A 26,335-nucleotide genomic window follows, 5' to 3' on the forward strand; every position below is an offset into this window, starting at 1 on the left:
GCAGTCACAAGGGCAGCCATTGGCACAGGGACCATCTGGATGTTTTGAGCTCCTCCTTCCTGGCCCAGCCCAGGAAAAACGTCTCCTTTCCTGTTAGATCTCTCTTGTCCTTAGAAACAGAGCTGGAGTCAGCTCTCTGGACTGCCTGGCAGGGGTACTTTACAGCCAGAGCTCTGACAGGACGGAGCAGTGCCTCCCCTCATTCATGGACGCCCAGGTAGCAGCTCCTGACCCCTGCAAGCTTTTCCCTTGACACAAACAAAGCGTCCCCAGGCCGGCCCTGCATGCAGAGTTGCTGCTTGTGGCACCAGGCAGCTCTCCTGCCTGCACCACTAAATTATGAGCTGCTGCGTGCATTTTTTTCCCCAGATAATAAAGTTGAAAGGCCACCTCGGCATCCTCGAATTTGTGGGGGTGGAGGTCTGCAGCTTGGAAGGGGCTCAAGCCTGAAGGAGCTGCTGGGGACAGTGAGCCGTTCTGGTTCGGGGTATCTGCCAACCCCACCAGACACTGGCTCTCCAGACAGGGTGGTAGAGGTTTTCCACTTTCCCACACAGCTTCGGGGAAGCCGGAGGAAAGAAAAGACACAGACCTCTCCCAGCCCAGGTGGCCCTCACAGAACAGAGGAAATGCTCTTTTCTATGAGCATTTGGAAACTGTAGCAAGTTTCTAGAAAGCACCCCAGGATGTTCAAGAACATATACTGATCACAAAAGTAATGCCCCATAACAAAAGATGTTTGACAATGAGCTTTTCTCACCGTTCTCTGTTCTCTTTGAAAAAGAGAAGGAGAAGAAGGTTTCTGAGAAATCATTCCCTCTCAAGTTTAGAAAAGTCCTATGCCCTATTTTCACAGGGCACGATGGCTCATGCCTGTCATCCCAAAGAGAGAGGATCGCTTGAGCCCAGGAGTTCAAGACCAGCCTGGGCAACACGGTGAAACCCCATCTCTACAAAAAATGCAAAAAATTAGCTGGGCATGGTGGTGTGTGCCTGCAGTCCCAACTACTTGGGAGGCTGAGGTAGGAGGATCACTTGAGCCTGGGAAGTCGAGGGCTGCATTGAGTTGTGATTGCACCACTGTACTCTAGCCTGGGCAACGGGAGTGAAACCCTGTCTCAAATTAAACAAACAAATAAAAAAGCACTGCTCAGGCTGGAGTGCAGTGGCGAGATCTCAGCTCACCACAACCTCCGCCTCCCAGGTTCAAGCGATTTTCCTGCCTCAGCCTCCCAAGTAGCTGGGATTATAGGCATCTACCACCACACCCAGCTAATTTTTTGTATTTTTAGTAGAGACAGGGTTTCTCCATGTTGGTCAGGCTGGTCTCAACTCCCAACCTCAGGTGATCCGCCCACCTTGGCCTCCCAAAGTGCTGAGATTACAGGCATGAGCCACCATGCCTGGCCTGAAATGCAGTATTTTCTGGGGGAGGCACAGAAGTTCAAGATCAACCTGTCCAACAAAGTGAGACACTGTCTGTACTTCAAAAAAAAATTTTTTTTTTAAAGAAATACCCTATTTTGCTTGATACCCTTTTAGGAGGATGGGGAATGTTGTGCTGCTCCTGTTCAGAGCCCGGAGTACCATGACAGTCCACCTCTGTCAGTGAACAAAGAGGCCTGGGGTAAAGTGTCTCCACTTAATGCTCATGTCGTCAGATCAGCAGGGCTGCTGCAGTATTTTTCCTCCACCAAAAAGGGGATGAAAATATTTTTAGGCACAAAAGAAACAATATTTGGCCAGTTACAGTGGCTCATGCCTGTAATCCCAGCACTTTGGAAGGCCAAGGTGGGTGGATCACTTGAGGCCAGGAGTTTGAGACCAGCCTGACCAACATGGTGAAACCCCATCTCTACTAAAAATACAAAAACTAGCCAGGCATGGTGGCATGCACTTGTAGTCCCAGCTACTCGGGAGGCTGAGGCAGGGGAATGACTTGAACCTGGGTGGTGGAGGTTGCAGTGAGTCAAGATTGTGCCACTGCACTCTAGCCTGGGCAACAGAGGGAGACCCTGTCTCAAAAAAAACAAAAAAAAAAAACAATTTTTTTTTCAAGTAATGCCTTTTTTTCAAACAAGTAAAACTTTTATTATTATTATTATCATTATTATTATTATTTTTAAATGGAGTCTTGCTCTGTCACCCAGGCTGGAGTGCAGTGGTGTGATCTCAGCTCACTGCAACCTCTGCCTCCTGGGTTCAAGCAATTATCCTGCCTCAGCCTCCTGAGTAGCTGGAACTACAAGTGCACGTCACCATGCCTGGCTAGTTTTTGTATTTTTATTAGAGACAAGGTTTCACCATATTGGCCAGGTTGGTCTTGAACTCATGACCTCGTGATCTGCCTGCCTCAGCCTCCCAACGTGCTGGGATTACAGGCGTAAGCCACTGTGCCTGGCCCATAAGCCAGCAAAACTTTTAAAAAGAGAGCCAATAAAGGAGAAACCATTCCTACTAGATACTAAAATATATGATAAAGTTTTCACACTTAAAACAGTTTGGTGCTGCTACATGAACAGTCAAGGAGCCTTGTGGACCAAACAGAAGTAGATTCTGTTTTGGATGGAAACTTAGTAAGTTTTAAAGGTGTAATCTCAAATCAGTGGGGGGAAGTGGAGTATTTAACAAATGATGCTGAGACAAAAGAGTTAAGCAGAATCTGTATCTCAGAATATACATCAGTATGAGCTCCAAATGGATCAAAGATTAAATATAAAGAACGAAAATGAAAACATGGATGCTTTTTGCTCTGTCAGCTGGAACGGCTTACAAGAAAGGACACTTCAGTACCAATGAGCATACATAGTACCCAGATCTTGGGGTTTTTTTTTTTTTTTTTTTTTTTGAGACAGAGTTTCGCTCTTGTTACCCAGGCTGGAGTGCAATGGCGCGATTTCGGTTCACCGCGTTTTGTTTTATATAAAATATAGAGAGATGAGGTTTTGCTATGTTGCCCAAGCTGGTCTTAAACTCCTGAGCTAAAGAGATTCTTCTTTCTGCCTTGGCCTCCTAAAGGATTGGAATAATAGGTGTGAGCCACCATGCCCAGCCAGATATTTTTAGGCACTAAAGAAACAATTTTTTTTTCTTTTTTTGAGATGGAGTCTCACTCTGTTGCCAGGGTGGAGTGCAGTGTTGTGATCTCAGCTCACTGCAACCTCTGCCTCCTGGGTTCAAGCAGTTCTCCTGCCTCAGCCTCTTGAGTAGCTGGGACTACAGGCATGCACAACCACTCCCAGCTAGTTTTTTGTATTTTTAGTAGAGATGAGGGTTTTACCATGTTGGCCAGGATGGTCTCGATCTCTTGACCTCAAGTGATCTGCCCGTCTCAGTCTCCCAAAGCACTGGGATTACAGGTGTGAGTGACCACACCCGGCTATTTTGGTTTTTAATATGGTTTTCCAATGAAAGGAATCAGAGCTCCCTAAAGAAAGGACTGATTCCCAGGTTGGGGCAGGAAATATCCAGTATGAGCCTGGAGTTTTATAGTGCCAGAAAGCAAGAAAGCACTAGAAAAATACATGAAACAAACAAAAACCTCAAACGCCAATGAGGTATGTCAAAAGAGCACAGAAGCCAACTGAAAAAGCTCCCAATGGCCAAAGCTAGAACAATTTGAACAACAAAATAATGAAGTATTGAATGATCACCAAAGCATAAAATCAACAGCTATGAGTCCAGAGTTCTACAAATGGCTGAATAAATTAATAAGCAGGGGAGGAGGAGCAAATCTCCCATGCATAAGAAATCTAAATAATTTACGTAGATAATTCACCCTCAGAAAGGCAGAGCATGATACCCCACTCTTCAGGTGTAGGCTGCACACAGTGCCTTCCTTCCCAAGTGCACATGTGGAAAGAGGGAAAAGCAAGCAGCCCGACAGCAGAGAAACCGGACGAGCATTATCTCAACCAGGTGTGATCAAGGCCAATGTCAACAGTCATAACTCATGTTGACAGTATGGACCCTTAACAAAATGATCGGGATAGTATGGACCCTTAACAAAATGTGATGGAAACGACATTCCACGTCTGTGGTCTTCCTCCTAATAACCCATAACCCCAGTTTTATATAGAGAAAAGCATCAAATTTCTAAATTTGACAAAATACATGACTAGTACTCTTCAAAACTGTCAGGGTTATCAAAAACAAAGAAAGTCTGAGAAACTGTCAAAGCCAAAAGGAGCTTAAAGGGACATGACAATTAAATGTAATGTATCCAGGATGAAATCTTGGAACAGAAAAGGAAACTGGGTAAAAGCTAAGGGAATCTAAACAAACTATAGAGTTTAGTTACAACAATGTGTCAATATGGTTCATTAATGGTAACAAATGTATCACCCTAATGTAAGACATTAATAATGGGGGGGCTGTGTGTCTGGGAGTGGGCGATGTGGATACTCTCTACTGTCTTCCCAATTTTTCTATAAAGTTAAAACTCGTCTCAAAAATAGTCTATCAAAAAAAATGAAAACACAAACGTAGTAAAAGGAAACATGGGGGTGGAGTGGAGTTAGCCTTTTTAAGACTCAACTGCAGAAACGATTTAAAGAAAAAATTGATACATCAGAGGACATAAAAATAAATATGACAGCACACACACAGCATTGGCAAGATCAAAAGAGAGAGGGCTACGGATGGGGAAAAGGAGGCACTGGCTAACTCTGGGGAATCCAAAGAGAGGAAATGGAATCATAGCATGCTAATTGGGTCAGCTATGAATACTATGTACACAGTCATAATAACATAGATAATGAATAGCAATTTATCTAAATAGAGAAGTATAGATATGTTTTGCAATGGAGGAAGGAGAAATAATAAGTGTATTAATGGGAGGGTGTAGGAGTACAAATACTTATTTCCTATAGCAAGAAATTAACAACGACAAAAGCCCCAATTAAAAAATAAAGAACTAACAGTATAAACAGGTTATTTCAAAATAGGAGTTAAATACCAGAAGGGACAGCTAAAAGATATGAAAGAAAAGAGCCTGTTGCTAGGGAGTAGAAACTGAAGTGTCCACTATTGTTCTATATTATTATTATTATTATTATTTTGAGACGGAGTCTCGCTCTTTCACCAGGTAGGAGTGCAGTGGCGTGATCTGGGCTCACTGCAACCTCTGCCTCGAGGGTTCAAGCGATCCTCCTGCCTCACCATGCCCGGCTAACTTTTGTATTTTTAGTAGAGATGAGGTTTCATCATATTGGTCAGGCTGGTCTCAAACTCCTGACCTTGTGATCCACATGCCTCAGTCTCCCAAAGTGCTGGGATTACAGGCATGAGCCACTGCAATTGGCCATGTTCTAAATGATTTTTTAAAATGTATTCTAGGCCGGGTGTGGCGGCTCATGCCTATAATCCCAGCATTTTGGGAGGCCAAGGTGGGCAGATTACCTGACATCAGGAGTTCAAGACTAGCCTGGCCAATATGGTGAAAAGCTGTCTCTACTAAAAATATAAAAATTAGTTGGGCATGGTGGTACATGCCTGTAATACCAGCTACTCAGGAGGCTAAGGGAGGAGGAACGCCTGAACCTGGGAGATGGAGGTTGCAGTGAGGATTCCATCACTGCACTCCAGCCTGGGTGACAGTGAGACTCCATCTCAAAAAAACAGTATTCTATCTATAAAAATAAAAATAGGGCCGGGCGCGGTGGCTCACGCCTGTAATCCCAGCACTTTGGGAGGCTGAGGCGGGTGGATCACGAGGTCAAGAGATTGAGACCATTCTGGTCAACATGGTGAAACCCCGTCTCTACTAAAAATACAAAAAATTAGCTGGGCATGGTGGCGCATGCCTGTAATCCCAGCTACTCAGGAGGCTGAGGCAGGAGAATTGCCTGAACCCAGGAGGCGGAGGTTGCGGTGAGCCAAAATTGCGCCATTGCACTCCAGCCGGGGTAACAAGGGCGAAACTCCGTCTCAAAAAAAAAAATAAATAAATAAAATAAAAATAAAAATAAACGTAGGCTGGGTGTGGTGGCTCACACCTGTAATCCCCGCACTTTGGGAGGCCAAGGCTGGTAGATCACCTGAGGTCAGGAGTTCGGGACCAGCCTGGCCAACATGGTGAAACTCCATCTCTACTAAAAATACAAAAAATGAGCTGGGCGTGGTGGTGGAGGTCTGTAATCCCAGCTACTCGGGAGGCTGAGGCAGGAGAATCGCTTGAACTTGAGAGGCAGAGGTTGCAATGAGCCGAGATCACACCATTGCACTCCAGCCTGGGCAACAAGAGTGAAACTCCATCTCGAAATACAAAATAAAAATAAAAAATAAATACGAACAAATCCCAGCAATTTAAAAAGGGATAAAGGGCCACCTAGAAGTGATTTCTGTAGGTGAGCTGCCCTGGGATTGTGGTGGAAGGTCTGGGGGGCACAAGGTAGAAGCTCACAGCAGCTACTCCAACTGCACGTCCTCTCCCAGCAGAAATGCTCCAGGGATCATCCTCTGCCTAGAGAAATCCCAACAGCAGTCTTGGTCAAGGTCAGTATTTCAGTAGCTTTTGTTTTCTTGCTGCAGCACAAACCTTCCACAGTGCTGGGAACGTACTGAGACAGGGAGAAGATCTGGGCTATAGATTCTCAGATCCTGAAAACGTGGCCAACAGCATTTCCGGCCTTTCCTGTGCTCTCGTGGTGGCAAGTTGGGCCCCTGCAGCTCAGCTACGCAACAAGAGGAGGTAATAGATGGAGCCAAGGAAAGAAGCCAGAAGCAGACCAGCAAGGCTGGGAGGAGGGAAGACAGTTGGTGGGAAGGGCAGGAGCCTGGGAGGCTGGGAACTGAGAGGAAAGAGGTCGCCTCAGTGGAAAGCCCCGTGCGGAGAGAATGAAGGGGTCTAAAATCTAGGCAGCCAAAGCAGCAGACCCCATATCCTCACAAATGCCACAGGGTCCACTCCACTTACTGCTCCATGCACATTTTCAGGAGCAGACACAGAAATGCTCAAAGTTTGAAGAGATGAGTCTAGAGAAATGGCTATTGCAAGACAGTAGCAAAATCTGCAAATGGTGAAAAGAGAGTGGAGATGGCAAAGATATGCTGACAGCTAGAAAGAAGGATTCTGCCTCTCACAGCAAAGCTTAACAGACCTCCTCCCCCTCCCCCAAGAGCAGACCTCCAAGGTCTGGAGAGTCACTGGGAAACTGCCTTTGATCATAATAAAGTATCACACCTTGCCCTACTTAATGCTTTTTTTTGCCTTGAACATTTATTTAACATTAATAGCATGACTCTCTCTTTTTTAATTTTCCTTTTTGTGTCATTTTGAAAAATGTCATTTGTAAATACCAAATGCCATTTAAGAAGGCCCATCTGAGTCTTTTATGATACTGTGAAATGAAATTTAACCCATTCACATTTTTTGTATTTAGTAGTTTGGTCTTGTTTGTGCTATGTTACTTTATGTAATTTATTATATGTACTTATTTGTCATATTCCATTATATTTATTTTATATGTATATATATTTTATATTTCTTTTTCGTGGTTTCTTTGTTTATTCCCTATTTAATCACTCAATGGACTGATTATGTTTTCTGTGTTTCTTTTATTCACTCTACTTGTTTAGAAGTTCTACATTCTATCTCTATCCCATGGAGATTACTCTTTAAAGAAACATCTCAGAAGCTCTGCTTCTTTAGGAGACCATCAAAGGTCACAACATTGAGCCACAGCAAGAGACGAGGTCACGGTTCCATTCCACTATTTCTCCTCTGAACTCCCACCTCACCTGGGCTGCAGAGCAGCCTGAGGAAGGAAAAAAGAATCATCACTGCCATCAGGCTCCTAAATGTGACTGTCCCAGTCAGTACTCTTGGGTTCTGCACGGTAAGAACCCTGCAAGTCAGCATTGTTTGAGTAGGTGACAGTCTCTCACAGTAACCCATTGACACTCCTTCTCCTTTGTGTCTGTCCATATTTTGGGGGCCTTTCTGGGCAGAGGGGAAATTGAGAGGGTTCATAAGAGAATGGATAATGATTAAAAAGTGAATGTAGTTAGCCAAAAACGTGGAAACAACCCAAATGTCCATGAACAGATAAATGTAATAAACAAAATGTGGTCTAACCATACAATGGAATATGACTGTCATAAAAAGGAATAAAGTTGCCCAGGCACAATAGCACACACGCTTGTAATCCCAGCACTTTGGGAGGCTGAGATGGGCAGATTGAGCCCAGGAGTTCCAGGTCAGCCTGGACAACATGGAGAAATCCCATGTCTACAAAAAAAAAAAAAAAAAAAAAAAAAAAAATCCACAAAAATTAGCCAGATGTGGTGGTGGTCGCCTGTGGTTCCAGATACTCAGGAGGTTGAGGTGGGTGGATTGAGCCTGGGAGGGTGAGGCTGCAGTGAACTGTGTGTATCACTGCACTCCAGCCTGGGTAACAGAGTGAGGCCCTTTCTCAAAAAACTAACGAAAAGGCATAAAGTTCTGATGTGCTATCAGATGGATGAACCTTGAAGACATTATGCACAAAAGGACACATATTGTCTGATTCCACTGACATGAGGTGCCTAGAAGAGCCAACTGCATAGACAGAGAGCAGAACAGAGGTGACCAGGGCTGGGGGAGGGGAGGAAGGGAATTATTGCTTAATGGGTACAGAGTTTCTGTTTCAGGTGATGAACAAATTTTGGAAATAGATAGTTGGTGATGGTTGTGCAATATTGTGAATATACTCAGGGCCACTCAATTATATACTTAAACCTGGTTAAAATGGCACATTTCAGGTTTTATATATTTGTCACGGTTTTCTTAAAAAAAAATAAATGTGGGCCAGGCATGGTGGCTCATGTCTGTAATCCCAGCACTTTGGGAGGCCGAGGCGGGTGGATCACCTGAGTTTGGGAGTTCGAGACCAGCCTGACCTCCATGGAGAAACCCCATCCCTACTAAAAATATGAAATTAGCTGGTGTGGTGGCGCATGCCTGTAATCCCAGCTACTTGGGAGGCTGAGGCAGGAGAATCGCTTGAATCCAGGGGGCAGAGGTTGTGGTGAGCCAAGATTGCGCTACTGCACTCCAGCCTGGGCAATAAGAGTGAAACTCCATCTCGAAAAACAAATAAATAAGCCAGTGCCCCTGAACTTCCTGGCGGGTCTCTAGCCCCTTCTGTTTTCTGTCCCAGGTGACAGCTCTGTGGCTGCCATTTTGTCCCCTCTACCGCGAAGAGCTCCTTAAGAGCAACCACACTCTTATCTATCCTTAGAGCTCCGTCTCCTGCACAAGGCCATTCGATGTGTCTATTAAGCAGATGTTGATTTATTTATTTATGTATTTATTTTCTGAGATGGAGTTTGCTCTTGTTGCCCAGGCTGGAGTGCAATGGCGCAACCTTGGCTCACCGCGACCTCCGCCTCCTGGGTTCAAGCGTTTCTCCTGCCTCAGTCTCCCAAGTAGCTGGCATTACAGGCATGTGCCACCACACCAGGGTAATTTTGTATTTTCAGTAGAGACAGGGTTTTTCCATGTTGGTCAGGCTGGTCTTGAACTCCTGACTTCAGGTGATCCACCTGCCTCGGCCTCCCAAAGTGACAGGATTACAGGCGTAAGCCACTGAGCCCGGCCACAGGTGTTGTATAATAATCATCGTCACTAGCAATGTGGTCGCTGGGATTTCTTCTGAGTGTCTGGGGCTGAGCACTTACACTGCTTGGTATCACTGAACTCTTGAGATAACTCTATGAGGTAGGTGTGTTATTGTTACTCCCAAGTAACTGATGAGTTAAAAGAGGCACTGAGAGGTAAAGTAATGGCCCAAAGTCACACAGCTGGAAGGGCTAGAGCTGGGACTGTTAGGGTGGCTTTGGCATCACAAAGTAAAGTGGGTGGGCGACGGGGATCCTGGCTGTGGACAGTACCCGCTGCAACTTCACGCTGGCTGGCTGGCTTACTGGAGCAGGAAGGCCAATAACTTGGAGATTCTAGGGCCCTGGGCCCCTACACACCCTGCAGGTCTCACGTGTGTACCCTGGGGAGGGGTCTGCTCCTCCTCACCTGCCCTCCAGAACCCAAGGAAAATTCTGGGCCAGGACAAAACAGTAGAGTAGAGGGAGGCAGAGGTTAATGGAAGCAAGTTAGAACCTCCATCACGTGGGCTCAGATGGAGGAGCCACACCACTTCACACACTGCTGTGAGGACCATTAAAACCATTAGCAGGATATTAGTGCTGCTCTAGGAACTGCAGAGAGGGAGGTCAGGAAGGTACCCACAGTCCTCCCCTCCAGATGGAGCACAGGGATGGTAACAGCACGCAGAAGAGCTGAGCCCTGAGCCTCTCTGGGCCTTGGCTTCCTCTGGGTGGGAGAAGGCACAGAAAGTTGTCTCTCTGCTTCCACAGCTGATTTCTACAAGGGGGCCTCAGTTCCAACACTGTCATCTCAGGAAAGATCATGTAGACATCAAATTGCCCCTGCAGACTACGTAGCATTCACAAGGAAGGTGGGGTGACGCTCTGTCACAGTCCTCTCCCAATATGCCCTTATTTTACTAATATTTAAGGTGGCTCCCTGGTCCCAGGCCAAACACAGCCCTCGATCTGTGCTTGCCGCCCTCTGGCACGCAGGCTGCCAGCGTCACTGCCAAGTGCAGTGTCCCTCTACAAAGCCCACGGGCAGTGCGTGATCCTCGCAGGCAGCTGACGTTTTCGGTCAGCACACTGCTTCCAGAAAGCACATCCTTATCTGGGTCAGTGTGGGGAGAAACAGGGTTTGGCACAGGTTTGGGGATGGGAGAGATCTGGGCTCCAATTCATATCAGAGGCTTTGTGGCCTTGAGCAAGTGCTGAGCCTTTCTGAGCCTCAGCTGTCAAATCTGTAGAATGAGGACAGTAACTCGACCTAGTGAGGGATAAAGTGTGTAGACTGCTGGACACGGAAGAATCGCCTGATTAATTACCCATCTGCCTGAAACAGCACCCATCCCGCTCACTCCTGTGTCCCTCCATTCCTCCTCTGAGCACTTCCTGCAGACCCCAGAGTGTTGGTTTGGTTTCTTCTTGTCTCTCTCATTGAACTGGGAAAGCCCGGCGGGCAGACACTTGGACCTGTTCACCACGGTCTCCTTGGCAGCTGGAGCACTGCCTGACTCAGAGTGCACAAAAGGATGGATGGACAGCTGTGTGAATGAGTGAATGAAAGGAAAATCATATAAGCAGCTCTCTTGATAGGTGGAAACAGCAGAGGGCAAAGAGACTCTGAATAATATGGGTCAACAAAGCAGGTTACTCCCCCCCTTCTTCAAGAGTCTGGAAGGGTAGCCACCAAAATATTCCATTGCCATGCTTTTGCTTTTTGGTGACTGATTTTTCTGCTGAGTCTCTGCTACTTGTGTAATTAAAAAAAAAAAAAAAAAAGAGGCTGGGTGCAGTGGCTCACGCCTATAATCCCAACACTTTAGGAGGCTGAGGTGGGCAAATCACTTGAGGCCAGGAGTTTGAGACCAGCCTGGTCAACATGTTGAAAACCCATCTCTACTAAAAATACAAAAAAAACATTAGCCAGGCGTGGTGATGGGCGCCTGTAATCCCAGCTACTCTGGAGACCGAGGCAGGAGAATTGCTTGAACCTGGGAGGCGGAGGTTTCAGTGAGCCGAGATTGTGCCACTGCACTCCAGCCTGGTGACAGAGCGAGACTCTGTCTCTAAATAAATAATTAATAAAATAATAATAAAAATGATAAAAGAAAACCAAATAAGACAGAAAATGAAACCAGTGGCTGTGTGAAGAAGAGAGCCCAGCGCGCCTCATGGCATCTTGCTCACACCCTTGAGAGCGAATCTGAAGGACCGGCAGCTCAGGACGGCACCTGCTGGCTGGACCTGGCCCTAAGAGCATGGCCTGCACCCCTTCCTGGGATCTCACTTTATCAGAGAATATTAATGGCCGTTGTCTGAGATGGTCTACATTTCATGAAATCTTCCTTCCCTGCCTCTTCCAAGAAGATGCTCCTTCCTCTGTACAACTAAATATAATTTCCATTTTATATCTTTATAAGAGTATTCCTGAATAAAAAAACTCTTTGATCAGGCCACACTCCACTATTTTCAGCTCAGTGTGGCCACTCTGATGACAGGTCCTGGGGCCTGTGTCTCAGGCTAGAGGTCCCGAGAGGGTAGAGTCTAATCCCTAGAGTGGTGTCTTGTACATTGAGGACACTGTAACTCTTGGCTGCACTGAACCAGACTTCAAGAATAATGTCTTTCTTTTATTTTTTTTGAGATGGAGTCTTGCTCTGTAACCAGGCTGGACTGCAGTGGCACAATCTCGGCTCACTGCATCCTCCGCCTCCTGGGTTCAAGCAAGAATCTTTCTTCTTTGTGTGACTCTTGTGTTGACTTTTCATATTATTTAATACCCTCTGCTGAGAATGACTCATTTTCTAGCATATTAATCTGATACAACTGGCCTACAAGTAACACGATTCTGTCCAGCCCTCAAGAAAATCCCACCACTGGCACATTGATGAAGCAAAGTGAGGGGAAATGTTCTCCTTGCCTTACCATTTGTCTCTTGGATACGTGATGCTGGAAATAAATGGATTATTGAGATTTTTTCTTACCCAAACTTTTTAAACATAGAGCTTTGTTCAGCATTAATAAAATATTTATCCTGGCTGGGTGCGGTGGCTCACCCCTGTAATCCCAGCACTTTGGGAGGCCAAGGTGGGCTGATTACCAGGTCAGGAGTTTGAGACCAGTCTGGCCAACATGGTGAAACCCCGTCTCTAGGGTAAAAACACAAAAACTAGCTGGATGTGGTGGTGGGCACCTGTAATCCCAGCTACTCAGGAGGCTGAGGCAGGAGAATCACTTGAATCTGGGAGGCAGAGGTTGCGGTGAGCCGAGACCGCACCACTGCACTCCCACCTGGGTGACAGAGCAAGACTCTCAAAAATAAAAATAAAAAATAAAAAATAAATAAAATATTTATCCTGGTTCCCAGTTACTTTAGTATTGGGGTTATTTTCCATGTAGCCTGCATTAGAGATTTGCAAACACTACAGATGTCCTCTGCTGGGATTTTGTGGTCAGAGTGATGAAACATAACCACTCTCAAAGCCTCGTCTTGGGACGGATGGATTTGACAGCAGCTGAACCTGTCCCGAGGCTGCGTTTGGATGGTGGGGAGTCATTCACCCACCCTGGCCTGCCTTTGCTATACAGGAAATAAGCTAGTAATTCAAGCATGTATATTTTTAGTTCTAACTCAAGCTGAAGAATCCAAGACTGCTGGGTCCTTGGCCCTTCCTTGCTGCTGCAGATAAATAATCTGGTGAGCGATGTGATTTCATGTTACACCACGTGCCCAGCCATAAAACAGGGATAACGGCGCTGCCTAAGAATCTGAGGCCTTGAGAGCTCATTGCTTTGCACAGTGTGCTGGAGACTGACAGATGAAGGGCTCTAGGCATGAGGTGGGAGGCTGCTTCACCAGCCAGGTGGTGAAAGGCAGGCCTTAACTTCCATCTCCTGCCGCACCCAGGAGAAGCTGGATACATTCAGAGGCCCCCACCTGGAAACTACTAATGAAGCAGAGGAAGTCACATCCAGTCCCACTGGAAGCAGAGGCCACCTCGATCTTGGCCCTGCCCCAGCTGGACTCCCAGAGCACCCTGGGGACAAAGGCCCTCCACAGTCCTCCCTTCCTCTGGGAGCTGCCAGAGCCTCGCCAGGGTAATTCATCCATCTCATGTCATGAACTTCAGTTCATCCCCAGATACTCATCAGGTGCTTATGCTCCCAACACTGTGCTTTCCCCCTTTTGTCTCGGCTACAGAACTCATCACATTCTCTGCTGCAGCCACACCAGCCCCTTGAATCTCGTGCAGGCTTGGTCCTCCCTTGAGCCACAAGGCCTTTGCAGAAGCTGTTCCTTCAGCCTGGAATAGCTTCTCTTCCCTTCAGATCCCACTCTCAGCTGAAGCATCCCTTTCTGAGGCATGACTTCCCGGACCCCTGCCTCAGTCCACCCTCCAGCCCACCCTAAGTACCCCCAGTGCCACGTGTCCTTCTGCACCGTGGTGATGCCCTATTGATCACTTCCTCCATTGTTAATCGCCGCCTACTGTGAGCTGGGCATGTGTGTGCGATCCTGCCGCTGCTGTCTGTCTCCCCTAGACCAGAAGAAAACACACATGGGGATGCCAGTCGGAATCTATCTCAGCACTTTGGGAGGCAGAGGCGGGTGGATTGCTTGAGCCCAGGAGTTCAAGACCAGCTGGGCCAACGTGGAGAAATCCCGTCTCTATGAAAAATACAAAAAATTAGCTGGGCATGGTGGTAAGTGCCTATAATCCCAGCTACATGTGAGGCTGAGGCAGGAGAATCACTTGAACCCGGGGGACAGAGGTCACAGTGAGCCAAGATCATGCCACTGCACTCCAGCCTGGGTGGCAGAGTGAGACTCTGCCTCAAAAAAACAAAAACAACAACAAAAACACAGAAGAAGAAGATCTAGGGGTACTGCTGTCTCTGCTCATCCCCAGAGCCTGGCTCACAGAACAGCGCTCTGTAAGTACTTGTGGAATGACCGAATCCTCATTAAAGCACCTAACCTGTAGTCTTAACTCCCCTCTTCCATTGACGCAAGTGAAGGCACAGTAAGGATTTTTAACCGGCTCATATATCTGACTCGTTAATGAGAGATCCCAACTTGCACAACACTGACCACTACTGGTTCTAGTGGTGACCTGGATTTAGTGCCCTTCTGTAGGAAAGAAAACCCAGGGGCTGTGCTCCCAGCTGTCTGTGTGGTTCTGTACTTCATTCTTCGTGGGCACAGATGAGAATGGTGATAATAGTGTTTACGGAGCCAGGTGCCTGTCACAATGAGGATGGTTACAGGAAAGAAAGGCCACAGATTGCTCTTCAGCGGCAGTCAGAGGAGACCCGACGTGGAGCCTGCGCAGCGGTGCTGGGGTTCTATAAGCAACACCCTCATTACCGACACTCCTGTAGCCCAAACTACTTTGCCTTTGTGCGCTGGAAACCCAATCCAAGCCCGTTTTCCCCACTGGAATTATTTGTGATGAGGTGAAGTTTCTTGGAGACGCAAACATCCCAGAACACGTGTGCTCAGATGAGAAGACGGGGGAGACACAGTTCTACCGAAGAGTCCTACGGCTCAGAGCAAAGGTTCCTTCACACGGCCTCTAGGGGCTGGGCATGGAGTGGCGAAGGGAGGGCTGGCTGCCTCCGCCTCTTGAAAGGATACAAAGCCCTGCAGGTTCAAGCCACTCAGCTTAAGTCCTCAAACTGGGTATCACAGGCAGAGATGCTACCTGCACATGTCCCACTACATCACCATGGATCTGGCCGAGGGGCCACCACCCCCTCGGAGCACGCGCACTGGGGTTGTCAAGGAGACCAGCAGCACGGGACAGCCGCACCCAGGGCTGGAAGTCAGACTCGGGCTCTGACCCACCTTTCAACGGGGGAGAAAGAATCCAATCCCCTGCCAGGGCCACAAGGACACAACGGGTTCAGATGTCACAAGAGATGAGAACACTCCAAGCTGAAGCAAGAAGTGATTACCCTGGTTTTAGGTGGCGGCGGAGGATGGGGGTGGAGGGGAACTCACCTAGTCCTTTCTTTGAAAGACAGTCAGGCTACTTGCTTTGCAGAGGGTTAGGAGGTGGACTGTGTGGGAAGGCAGGCGAAAGGGAGTTTCTTTTCATAGTCTGTTTCCATGGTGCCTCATGGCCCTTGGCAAACTCCAGCTGGGGAGGCTTGGACAGCCAGGAGGCCCCAGGGCCACCCTCCAAGGCCTATCCTCCTAGTCCATCCGGGCCCCAAGAGTGACAGAGGCCACAAGCAGGCAGCCACTCTCTCTTGCCTCCCTGGGGGAAGGAGGCAAGAGGCCAGCGATCAAGGGCAAGCTGAGAGAGAACAGCTCCAGGGTCCGGGGCCGCAGCCCTTCCCTCCTACATCCCTTCCTCCTGGGAGCCCAGCCAAGGGGAAACTTTTCTCCCTGAAGACCCACAGGGCTGTCTGCACAGGAGACCCTCTCACGAGGAACACATTCTTGCCTCCCCCTCTCCGCCTGGACTGCACAGCCCAGATAACCAGATAAGGGCCTCTTTGATTTCCCGTGTGTTTACACAAGCTGTGGCCCCAAGACTTGGAAAGAATCAACCACTGCCAGGCAAGTCAGGATACCTGCAGGTGGGGTAAGGGGAGATTGCCGCCTTACCTGCTCCTGGGAATTCATCACTCGAAGCTTCATCTGCTTCAGGTAGGTGGAGGTGAGGGGCATGTTGTAATCAATAATCCCGGAGACCAGCGGAGATGGAGGCTCATTTTCTGGCAGAAAGAACAAAAGGAAAGCCCTTTCAGTCTGTGCTGCGGGCCTGTAGCCCACATAGCGCATTTAACAGAGCCCATGGAAGAGGAAGCCACCTGGGAGGAGAAGGGACAGGTCAGAAGTCACAGACTCTGTGGCTCACCCACATCTGGCCTGGAGATGTGGACTGCATGGTGTCAAAAAAAATTTTTTTTTATTAGGTGCCAGTGTTTTAGAGATTTCACATGTTAAAAAAAACAATGAGGCCGGGTGCGGTGGCTCATGCCTATAATCCCAGCACTCTGGGAGGCCGAGGTAGGAGGATCGCTTGAGCCCAGGAGTTCAAGACCAGCCTGGGCAACACAGGGAGATCTCATCTCTACAAATGATAAAAAAGAAAATCAGCCAGATGTGGTGGTGTGTGCCTGTAGTCCTAGCTACATAGGAGGCTGAGGTGGGAGGATCGCTTGAGCCCAGCTGGTCAAGGCTGCAGTCTGCAGTGAGCTGTGATGGTACCACCACACTCCAGCCTCAGCGACAGAGACCAACAACAACCTCCCCCTGCCCCTCCACACGTATTTATATCAATTTTTGGCTTCTTTGAAGAACGTAAGGTCTGGCCACATGGGAACCCCACTCCCGATGGCAAGCAGCCACTTCTTTTCAGCAGGGTGTGTAGCTCCCATTTTGCCACAGTCCCCACCACTCCTTATCCTATTGCACAGCTTTGCTCATTTGCAAGTACCAATTATGATACTTGCCAGACCCTTGAAGGCATTTTTGTTTCCAACCATTGTCTAAGTCAGTTCTCTTCCAGGTGAACACATGCCACTCTCACCCACCCGATCCCGCCACCATGCAGCATCCCCCAAAAGCATCCTCAGGTGCCAGATGGCTCCCAGGTGTGAGCCAGGCCTCCAGTAGCCCCCAAATTCTGGTTCCTCCTTCATCTTATGCAGAGGAACATTCTCCTCCCGTTTATTCCTTTGTTGTCTTGAAGATCAAAGTGATGCATGTTCTTTTTTCAGAGAAGTTACAAAGTGCCGAAAGATGTAAAGAAAAAATTTAAAAGCCGTAATTGCACCACGCAGCTTGGCATATGCTTCTGTTTATTTTTTTCCCTGTGATTTTTCTTTTTTACACATGATCTCATAATGCATACAGAGAATTCCAGTCTGCTTTTAAAAAGTTTTTCTTCTTAACATTTTGTCATAGGTATTTTCCCCAATATTCAGAATCTGATTTTGCTTTGCAAGTCCAATTTTTATGGCTGTGTCATATTTTGCCATAATTTGCTTAAGTCACTCTCTAATGACTGGCTCTTGGGTTGTTTCCCATTGGGACTATTATAAACAACACTGCGGAGGACATCTTTGTGCATAAATATTGCTCCGTATTTCCGATCTTTGCCTTTTTGGAACAGATTACAAGAAATTAAAAGGTAGAGACATAGTTTGATAACCATTAAAATCTCTGGCCACGCTGCTGTAGGAATTGTTTCAGTTACTTGCTATCTGGCCTCTTCCTCCTAGGATTTCAGGCCAGATTCATCTTGCCCCAGGCCTTTAATCAAAAGGTGCCCCTGGTGCCTCATCCCACTGATGGGCTGACGAAAAGCATGAGGAAAAGCGGGAGCAACTTCCAGACGAAGTGCCCTCTACCATCAAAAGGAGGCCCAAGAGACAGGCTGCAGGGGAGGCAGGTGATGGGGCAGAGGTGGGCGAGGTCCAGAGAATATCCGGGGGTGACCGGTACTACCTGCCCCTCCAGAGCCACAGCCCAAATCTGAAACCTTGAAAACGCGATACCAAGTGCAAGAAGCCAGATGTCAAACGACAAACACCGTATGATTCCACTTACACGAAATATCGAGAATCGGTAAATTCAAAGACAGTAACTGGAGGTTACTGGGGGCTGGTGGCGGGGGAATGGGACATTATTGCTTAATGGGTACAGAGTTTCTGTTTGGGGTGATGAAAAAGTTTTGGAAATAGGCAGTGGTGATGATTGCTCAACAGTGTGAATATAATATCTTTAAAATGGAACAATTAAAAATTATTAAGGCTGGGCATGGCAGCTCACACCTGTAATCTCAGCATTTTAGGAGGCTGAGGCAGGAGGACTGCTTGACTCCAGGAGTTCAAGGCCAGCCTGGGCAACACAGTGAATCCCTCATCTCTACTAAAAGTTTAAAAATAAAGTTAGCTGGGTGTGGTGGTGTGTGCCTGGAGTCCCAGCTACTCGGGAGGCTGAGGTGGAAGGATCACCCGCACTGGGGACGTTGAGGCACCACTGCACCCTACCCTGGGTGACAGGCACCCTGTCTCAAAAAGAAAAAAAAATTACTAAAAAGTCAAGTTTGTATGTTGTAAATATTTTACCATAATTTAAAAAGAAAAAAAGTCTCTGCAAACAAGGGGTGAAGTTACCCAAAGAGGATAAGGGAATTTGCTGCTTGGCAAGAATAGGAACAGCCCTGCAGAAAAGGTGGGGCCCGGAGTAGCTGGGTCTAGAGGACGGGGTCCACTTTGACGCTGCAGACCTCTGGTGACTTTACAGATCCAATCACATTTTGAATCAAGTTTTACAGAAATGCAGAACTTAGTTTTGCTCCTTAAAGCTATGTTGTCACACATAGAATGTTTTATTCTTTGTTCTTGGAGGAAGAAGTAGATGTTGGCCAGGTGTGGTGGCTCACACCTGCAATCCCAGCACTTTGGGAGGCCGAGGCAGGTGGATCGCCTGAGGTCAGGAGTTGGAAACCAGCCTGACCAATATGGTGAAACCCCGTCTTTACTAAAACTACAAAAATTAGCTGGGTGTGGTGGCGCATGCCTGTAATCCCAGCTACTCGGGAGGCTGAGGCAGGAGAATCACCTGAACCCAGGAGGCAGAGGTTGCAGTGAGCAGAGATGACACCAGTGCACTCCAGCCTGGACGACAGAGCAAGACTCCATCTCAAAAAAAAAAAAAAAAAAAAAAAAGAAGTAAATGCCACTAATGGAATGCCTAAGAAACTGGCTTGAAAGGGACCACTCCCTCCCTGTAAAAGAGACTTCCTCTTGGTTGGGTGCCAGGGATCCTCTGTACTGATACCCATCAGCCCCTTTGGCAGCGACGCCCAGTGCCAAACTCCAGTGGGTTTCCACCCCACTGTCAACCTAGATTTGAGTTCCTTAACCTCAGTGGGGTTTTGGGCCCTGGCCTCATTCATCGACCAGATCAGATGTGATGTATCAGGCAGGCAGTCTAGTGATGACACTGCGATGTATCACGCAAAAGAGCCGTGGGTCCTGTTTTCAGAGGTGGATGTTCAGACCGAGAATTCTGTGATTTGTTTCATTTCCTCAAGGAGGAGCTTGTCTGGTAAGAAGCTGTTAAGCGCCGTGGTAAATGTGAAGGGCCCCGTTCGCTCTCAAGGCCCCCGGCCAGCCCTCTGTTGGGTGTTGCGGGGATTCTCTGGGTTCGGTAGTCACGGAGGCAGGGAGTTGTGTTCTTTTACTGATGGCTGCCCCTGTCCTGACTGTAGTGTCATGGCTGCTCGTAAGAAAGTATCTTTAATAAAACTAGTGACAGTGTGGCTTAGGAAGTATAAACCGGTGGCCGGGACAGCACCCTTGGGAGGCAGGAAAAGAGGTCTTCCTTGGCCTGTTCCCACCCCAGCATCTCCAAAGATGAGAAACCACTTCTGGTGCCCACAGGTGAGCCAAGAGAGCTCAGAAGAGGAAGGCAGGTCGCCCTGGTCTCGGGGGAGCTGGAACTTCCCGAGCAGACTCCCAAACCCATTGGAGAACAACTTACATTGCTGTAAGGTGAAATGCTTGATTCTGCAGCTCCAGAATGAGAGTTCTGTGGGGGAGGTAGGACCCTGGCAGGCAGGGGACATTCTAGGTGAGGAAATGAGCCATGGAGCCAGGGGTGAGAGGTCAGAGTTCAACCACACCACAGTGAGGAGAAAGGCAGGCAGGCTTTTCAGCAGTGAGGAGCCCCAGGTGTGCTGGATTCAGTAAGTGAGTGCACGCTGAGAGGATGGGCTTAGTGGGAAAGAGAGACAGAGCAGGGGTCAGTGGGAGCCCCACAGAGTCAGAGGCTCACAGGTGAGAAAAAAGCCAGGACTGGGGATGAGCTCAGGTGGAAATGTGAACAAGGAAGAAGCGGGTTCCTTGGGCTCTGCTGAGACAGGCCGCCCCCCTCCCCGCCCCATGGTCAACACGTGGTGCCACACTCGAGCCTCTACAAATAACCTGATGGTGCAGCACTGCTGGGCACTGTCACCATGGAGAAGGGTGAGCTAGGAGCTAGCAAGGGTCACAGAGCCTAAATCCCCTGGCAGGCTGCTGGCAAGAGAAGCACAGATGTGCCCAGGGAGATGTTTCAACATCTCTTTGCCAAGGAAAATGGAAGCCAGCCCAGGCGCCAGACCTAGTTTTATGCAGCCTTGAGAATAATCAATGATGTGGGTGCTTGGGCCAGGCCAAGCCGAACGCTGGCCTGTGCAGCTGGGCACCAACGGCACTCATCAACCAACGCAAACTTCAACCGCGGGAGTGACCTTGTTTCCCCAGTGGAACACCAGGTGGTGATTCTCAGGAGCTTTCACCTACAGCGCGAAGAACTCTCAGTCCGGAGACACGGGTATGAAAGATCTTCCAGATGGGGGTGGGTGTCGAAGGATGTGTGCACGATGGGGGCCTGGCACAGAGAGGCCGGGAGACCAGCCAGCCTCGGGGGCTTCACATTTGGAAACAGAGATCCCAGGCCTGAGGCCAGCTCAAAGGACGGCAAAAAAAAATCTCCTTCCTGGGGAAGTAAATCAATGGACTGGCAAGTCTTCAAGCAGTGCTGATGCATGTGCATTCGGGGTGAGAAGGGGAGGAACCTGTGTGTGGTGCCGTCCCGGGCTCAGGAAACAAGGGTGAAGGACGAGCTGGGGGGACGGACCTGAGTCCATTAGGGTCACTGGAGGAAGAGCTCAGAGGGCGCCGGAGGAGCTCAAGGAAGCTTTGTGGAGAGGATCTGAATGGGACTCACCATCTCTCGCTCAGCTGACAGCCACTGAGCACCTGCTTAGGGCTCCCCACACACGCTCTCGCTAGACGCTCCCAGGAACCTTGTGAGGTGGGTGCCTGTAGTAATACCCTGACTTCACAGATGAGGCAATGGCACACAGAGAAGCTGTGCAACCTTCCCACAGTCCCGCAGCAAGTGAGTGTGAGAGCCGGGAGGGGCCAGGTGTGGAGGCCTCGGAAACCATGCAGAAGAGTCTGGGCCTGCTTGCGAAGGGGCGGAGACCCAAGTGGACAGCCTGCCTGCGGAGGAAGAGTCAGCACTGCTGCCCACTGGTAACTCCCAGTTTGCAACCATGCAACAATATTTTGTCACATCAAAGAAAACAGAGACATGGCTCCAAAGGTCCCTTTCCCAGGAGCTGGCTGGTCTGAGGTCACACCCAGTTTGCATGCTCTGCCTTCAACTCCTCAGGGGCCAGTGGAAGAGGAGCGTGGAGTCAGGAGGCCCTGGAATTTCCCGTCCTCAGACTTCCTGATCCTCTACCGCCTCCTTTGTTTATGCTTCTGGCACTGGGGGAGGGCATGGGGCTGTCTGGGCCCCCCCAACTCTGCCGGGGAGAAACCGCTGAGCAAAGGAGGCCACTCTGCTTCCTTTCTTTCTTTTTAACATGAGGCCAGGAAGCCACGCATTCTCCCAGCAGCCCTCAAGGAGCCTCCATCCTGTCCCCTGTCCCCTGTCCCCGCTCCCTCCCACCTTCCTGGGGCAGGAACACTGGGCCTGCCTCTGGGGCTGGTGCAGGCTCTGGTTTCCCAGCAGCTGGAGAGGGAGAAGGGAGGGCTGGCAATGCAGGGGTGCCTGGGAGACAGCAGGATATAGCTGCATACAGAGGCCAGCATGGCGGGCAGAGATAGTATCTGCAGGCTTTCAGCGGGGGCAGGAGGAGGGAACCTGGGGACGGTCCAGGAGGCGAGTGCCTCTGGCCACTTAGTAGACAGTGGAGCCTTTCAGACTCTAAAGCTCTCCACTGGCAGCTTCCAGAAACCAGGCCCTTCCCTTCTCACCCTGTCCAAGGTGTGAACCCAGCATGCTTGCCTGAAGGGGCTGGGGGCCACATCTGACCCCACCTGGCTGGAGGCAGGCCGTGTGTCTCTGCCACCTGGACATTGGCAGCCTTGTGTCTGGGCATCGTGGTGCCATAACACGGGCAGGAGGCAGGAGGCAGGCTGATGCTCCCCAGGCAGCCTTGGCGTCCCAGCTACCCTCCACAACAGGTTCATCCTCACCACCCTGAAAGGATGGCATTCCTTCTACTTTGCTGATGAGAAAATATGGTTTCCTCCTTCACTTCTATCTCCTGGGAGAGCTTGGATGAATGATTTCACCTCCACATCTCTCTATGCCTCAGTTTCCTCAGCTGTAAGCCAGGCCTAACACCTCATAGGATCCTCGTAGCTGTCACGAGGAGAAGCTGCTCAGAGAGGTTCCCTGACCTGCCAAGGGACACGCAGCAGGGAACAGGGCTGCACTGCAGGCCTGCCTGACTCCAAGCCTGGGCCCTTCCCCAGGCCACTTCCACGGGCTCCTGCTCCCTCAGCATCTTCTCCTCTCCCTGAGAGTGGAAGCTCTGCTACCTGGGATGGAGAGGTGGTGTTGTGCCTGAGGATGGGCGAGGATGGGCATGGTGCTCGTCTTCTGTCCAGCCTGAAGCAAGCCCCAGGAAAGACGGGGTGCAGCACAGAGCCCACAGCACTGGTTTATATTCTACCCAGCTCCTGGCCTGTGTGCTCCTTCCCTCCCCCACCTCTTTCTCCTCCCTGGGGGTGGGGCATGGTGGTGGCAGCCAGTGAGGAGAGGAAGCAGGCCACTGCTGTGCCCCCGCGTTGCCCTCCTGGCCACACAGAAGCCTGAAGATGAGAAGCGGAGCCTGCAGCCTAGGGAGACCGGGCAGCCATCAGTGAGGAGTGCAGGGGGAGCTGAGGAACACCCTCCGCACTGCCGTGGGGTGCGTACCAGGGGAGGGGAGCGGATGGTGCCTCAGACACCCCTGAGCAGCCCACCAACAGAGCCCCTCTTGGCTTCGCCTCTGTTCCTCCAGGCAAGCAATTCTATGTCTGACTCCGCCAGTTGCTATGGAAACCATGAGGACAGGAACAGGAGGGGACAGGCGGATGGGTGGGCAGGAACCAGGCAGCCACCACTACTACAGCACATGCCCCTGGCCCCTGTGGCCTAGACCCCGGCAGGGTGGAGAGTGTGGCGGGGCAAGCCCTCCAGCCCATCTGCAGGTACCAAATGTGGTCTTGGCCCAGGGGTTGTAGCAGCTGCCCGGCCGGGGCCAGGCCATGTGGGCAGCAGCATTCAGGATCACTGGCTCAGGCACACATCACAGGAGCGTCCAGTGCCATCCCAGGAACCGCAGTAGCCACAGCTAGCTCTCCCTGCACCAATGCCAGGTACAGGGAATAACACATCTCATCAGCCCTCTGATTAACCCCACTTCACAGATGAGGGAACTGAGGCTCAGAAAGATCAAGTCCCTTGCCGAGGACACACAGCAGCTGAGTGGTACCTCGGCCCTGGCACCCTGTTCTCAACACAGGAACCAGCATTTATGAGGGATTAACTAGATCCTTTCCTGCCCCTCGTGCTTTGAAGCTGGCCCATGTGCCCGATGAAACAGCCGTGGCCTGACAGCTCCCAGGGGCATGGAAGCCTCTGGATTTGGTGAGTCAGCTGCTGCCAGAAGTCGCTCACGTGTGTCAGGGACAACAAACACGAGCAGAAAGCCCCACTTGACGCCCATGCTCCCGATCCTTTGTTGTCTGCTTTGCTGTGGACTTTTCCTTTCCCAGATTCAGTGGACGCTACTTGAGTGCAGCCCGGATAAACAGCTCGCCCTTAATTTGAGTCTGTTTCCATCCTCGGGCAAAACACCCACTGACTTCAGCAACTTCCCCAGGCCCGATGCCCGGGAGCTGGCACGAGGCACCAGGCAGTCCTGGAAACCCTGATAAATCACCCACCTGGGCACCATTTCTCGGGGCAGCGTTATAATTGTACCAGCCAAATGTGCTGGGCCATCTCGCTGTGCCAAAGCCACCTGCAAACAGATCGGCCCCAGGTTTACTGGAGGCCTCTGGGATGTTTGAGGGGTTATGAGATTGCTGAAGTGAGGCCCTTGCTGTCTCTCACTGGGCAGGACAGAGCTGGAGGGCATGGACATCGGTCCAAGGGACCAACTTTGGTGGTCACAAGTGTTCTTTTTTTTTGAGACAGGGTCTTGCTCTGTCACCCAGGCTGGAGTGCAGTGGCATGATCATGGTTCACTGCAGCTTCTACCTCCTGAGCTCAAGTGATCCTCCCACCTAAGCCTCCCAAACTGCTGAGATGATAGGCATGAGCCACTGTACCCGGCCTGCTCTGGGCATTTTAAATTCTCATCAGTCCCTGTGGGTTTACTGATCAGAGGCCACATGGGTGTGCAAAGGGTGGAAACAAGCACCAGAGAGGACGTCTCATTGGCAGGTCTGTGGGCTATGGGGTGGGAGGATGCACATGTCTCAGAGAGCATACCGGCCAGACCACAGCTCATGAGCAGAGAAACAGTGGGAGGCATGGATGGAACTTTGAGAACGGGGCGGGCTGGCCATTCCCACTGGAACCTGGGTGGGAGGAAAGGGGCCGGCCTGGGCCTTGTGAGGCAGGAGAAACATGTTGAGTTTTTTGTTTTATACGGTTGTTTTTTTTTTTTTTGAGACATAGTCTCACTCTGTCACCTAGGCTGGAGTGCAGTGGTATGATCTCGGTTCACTGCAACCTCCACCTCCCAGGTTCAATCGATTCTCCGGCCTCAGCCTCCCAAGTAGCTGGGACTACAGGCATGTGCCACCAAACCCAGCTAATTTTTTTTGTATTTTTAGTGGAGACGGGGTTTCACTGTGTTAGCCAGGATGGTCTCCATCCCCTGACTTCGTGATCCACCCACCTCAGCCTCCCAAAGTGCTGGGATTACAGGCATGAGCCACTGCACCCGGCCTGTATGGTTGGTTTTTAAGTGAAACTGGAGAGGAAAAAAGTTAAAACAAAATGAGGCTCTTTGGGCAGCATCATGGACCCATACTGGCCTCTGGGACCAGCAACAACAGCTGCTGGCCACTTCTCTGTGCCAGCAAAAGCTGACGTCTTCAGGGACAGTCTGCTCTCGGCCAGCCCCTGCCCTAGCCCTCCAGCATGCCACCCCCACTACCTTTGGGTTCCAGGCCGTTGGAGTTAAAGTGCATCCTCTTCTGACACTCCGTACAGCTCATCAGGAACCGGGTCACGGCCTCTCTCGGGAGGAAGGCATAGGTCTCTGCGATCTGGAGGAGAGAAGAGCTTCGCTTGTTACACGGATCCGTCGGGAGGTGACTTGGCCATGGGGTCACCAAGGTCTGAGCTTTGGTGGCAGGTGCTTTGGCTCTTGCAAGGAAAGTCAGAGATTTGAGGAGCAAGGGGCAGGTGTCCTGGATTCTCAGCGGTGGAAATGAGACAGTACTTTTGTGAAAAACCATTTGTTTAAAAAATCTCAATAAAGGAGGCTAGAAATTGAAAAAGCAAAGCCTTTAAACATTATCTAGTCTTTAACCTATATTCTAATAAGTAACATTCCTCAGAACATTTTATTTGCTGCTGTGAAAAAAACTGGGCTTATAAACACTGCTATAGCATAGTGAGCAGTTCCCCTCTTAGAGATGGATAGACTGAGACCCATGGATACACTCACTGCTCTGGGCTTATGCACAGAACCAAGGGTCCTAGGAGCCATCTCCTGTGACCTCTCACAGGTCAACAACCTTCTCAGGGATTGCTACGAAGCGCTAGTACCAGGCATCAGGCTTTTCAAACTGGACAGGCTCTGTGGGTGCCCATGTTCCAAGCGTCTATGGTCAGAGAAGTGAGCCAACTCCCCAAGGTCACACAGCACTTTCGGGGCAGTGCCAGGCTAAACCCCAAGCTCCAGGTCACATCACTCCATAGTTGCCTCCAGAGGGC

General features: G+C 49.7%; 1 protein-coding gene across 2 annotated transcripts in view; it reads right to left on the reverse strand.

Annotated features, from left to right (window-relative positions):
- The window catches only part of NOL4L (nucleolar protein 4 like), a 146,351-nt gene that overhangs the window by 54,650 nt on the left and 65,366 nt on the right, over window positions 1-26,335 (reverse strand). For both annotated transcript variants that reach the window (XM_064382317.1, XM_064382318.1), the window contains exons 3-4: window positions 25,551-25,662; window positions 16,205-16,314 (exon numbers count right to left, since the gene is read on the reverse strand). In XM_064382317.1, coding sequence (XP_064238387.1) covers window positions 16,205-16,314; window positions 25,551-25,662 — 222 coding nt within the window. The remainder of the gene's footprint in view (window positions 1-16,204; window positions 16,315-25,550; window positions 25,663-26,335) is intronic.

This window comes from Aotus nancymaae, unplaced genomic scaffold, assembly GCF_030222135.1.
Source record: "Aotus nancymaae isolate 86718 unplaced genomic scaffold, 86718_ANA_hifiasm-v0.15.2.pri h1tg000029l, whole genome shotgun sequence".
In the NCBI taxonomy this organism is placed as follows: Eukaryota; Metazoa; Chordata; class Mammalia; order Primates; family Aotidae; genus Aotus; species Aotus nancymaae.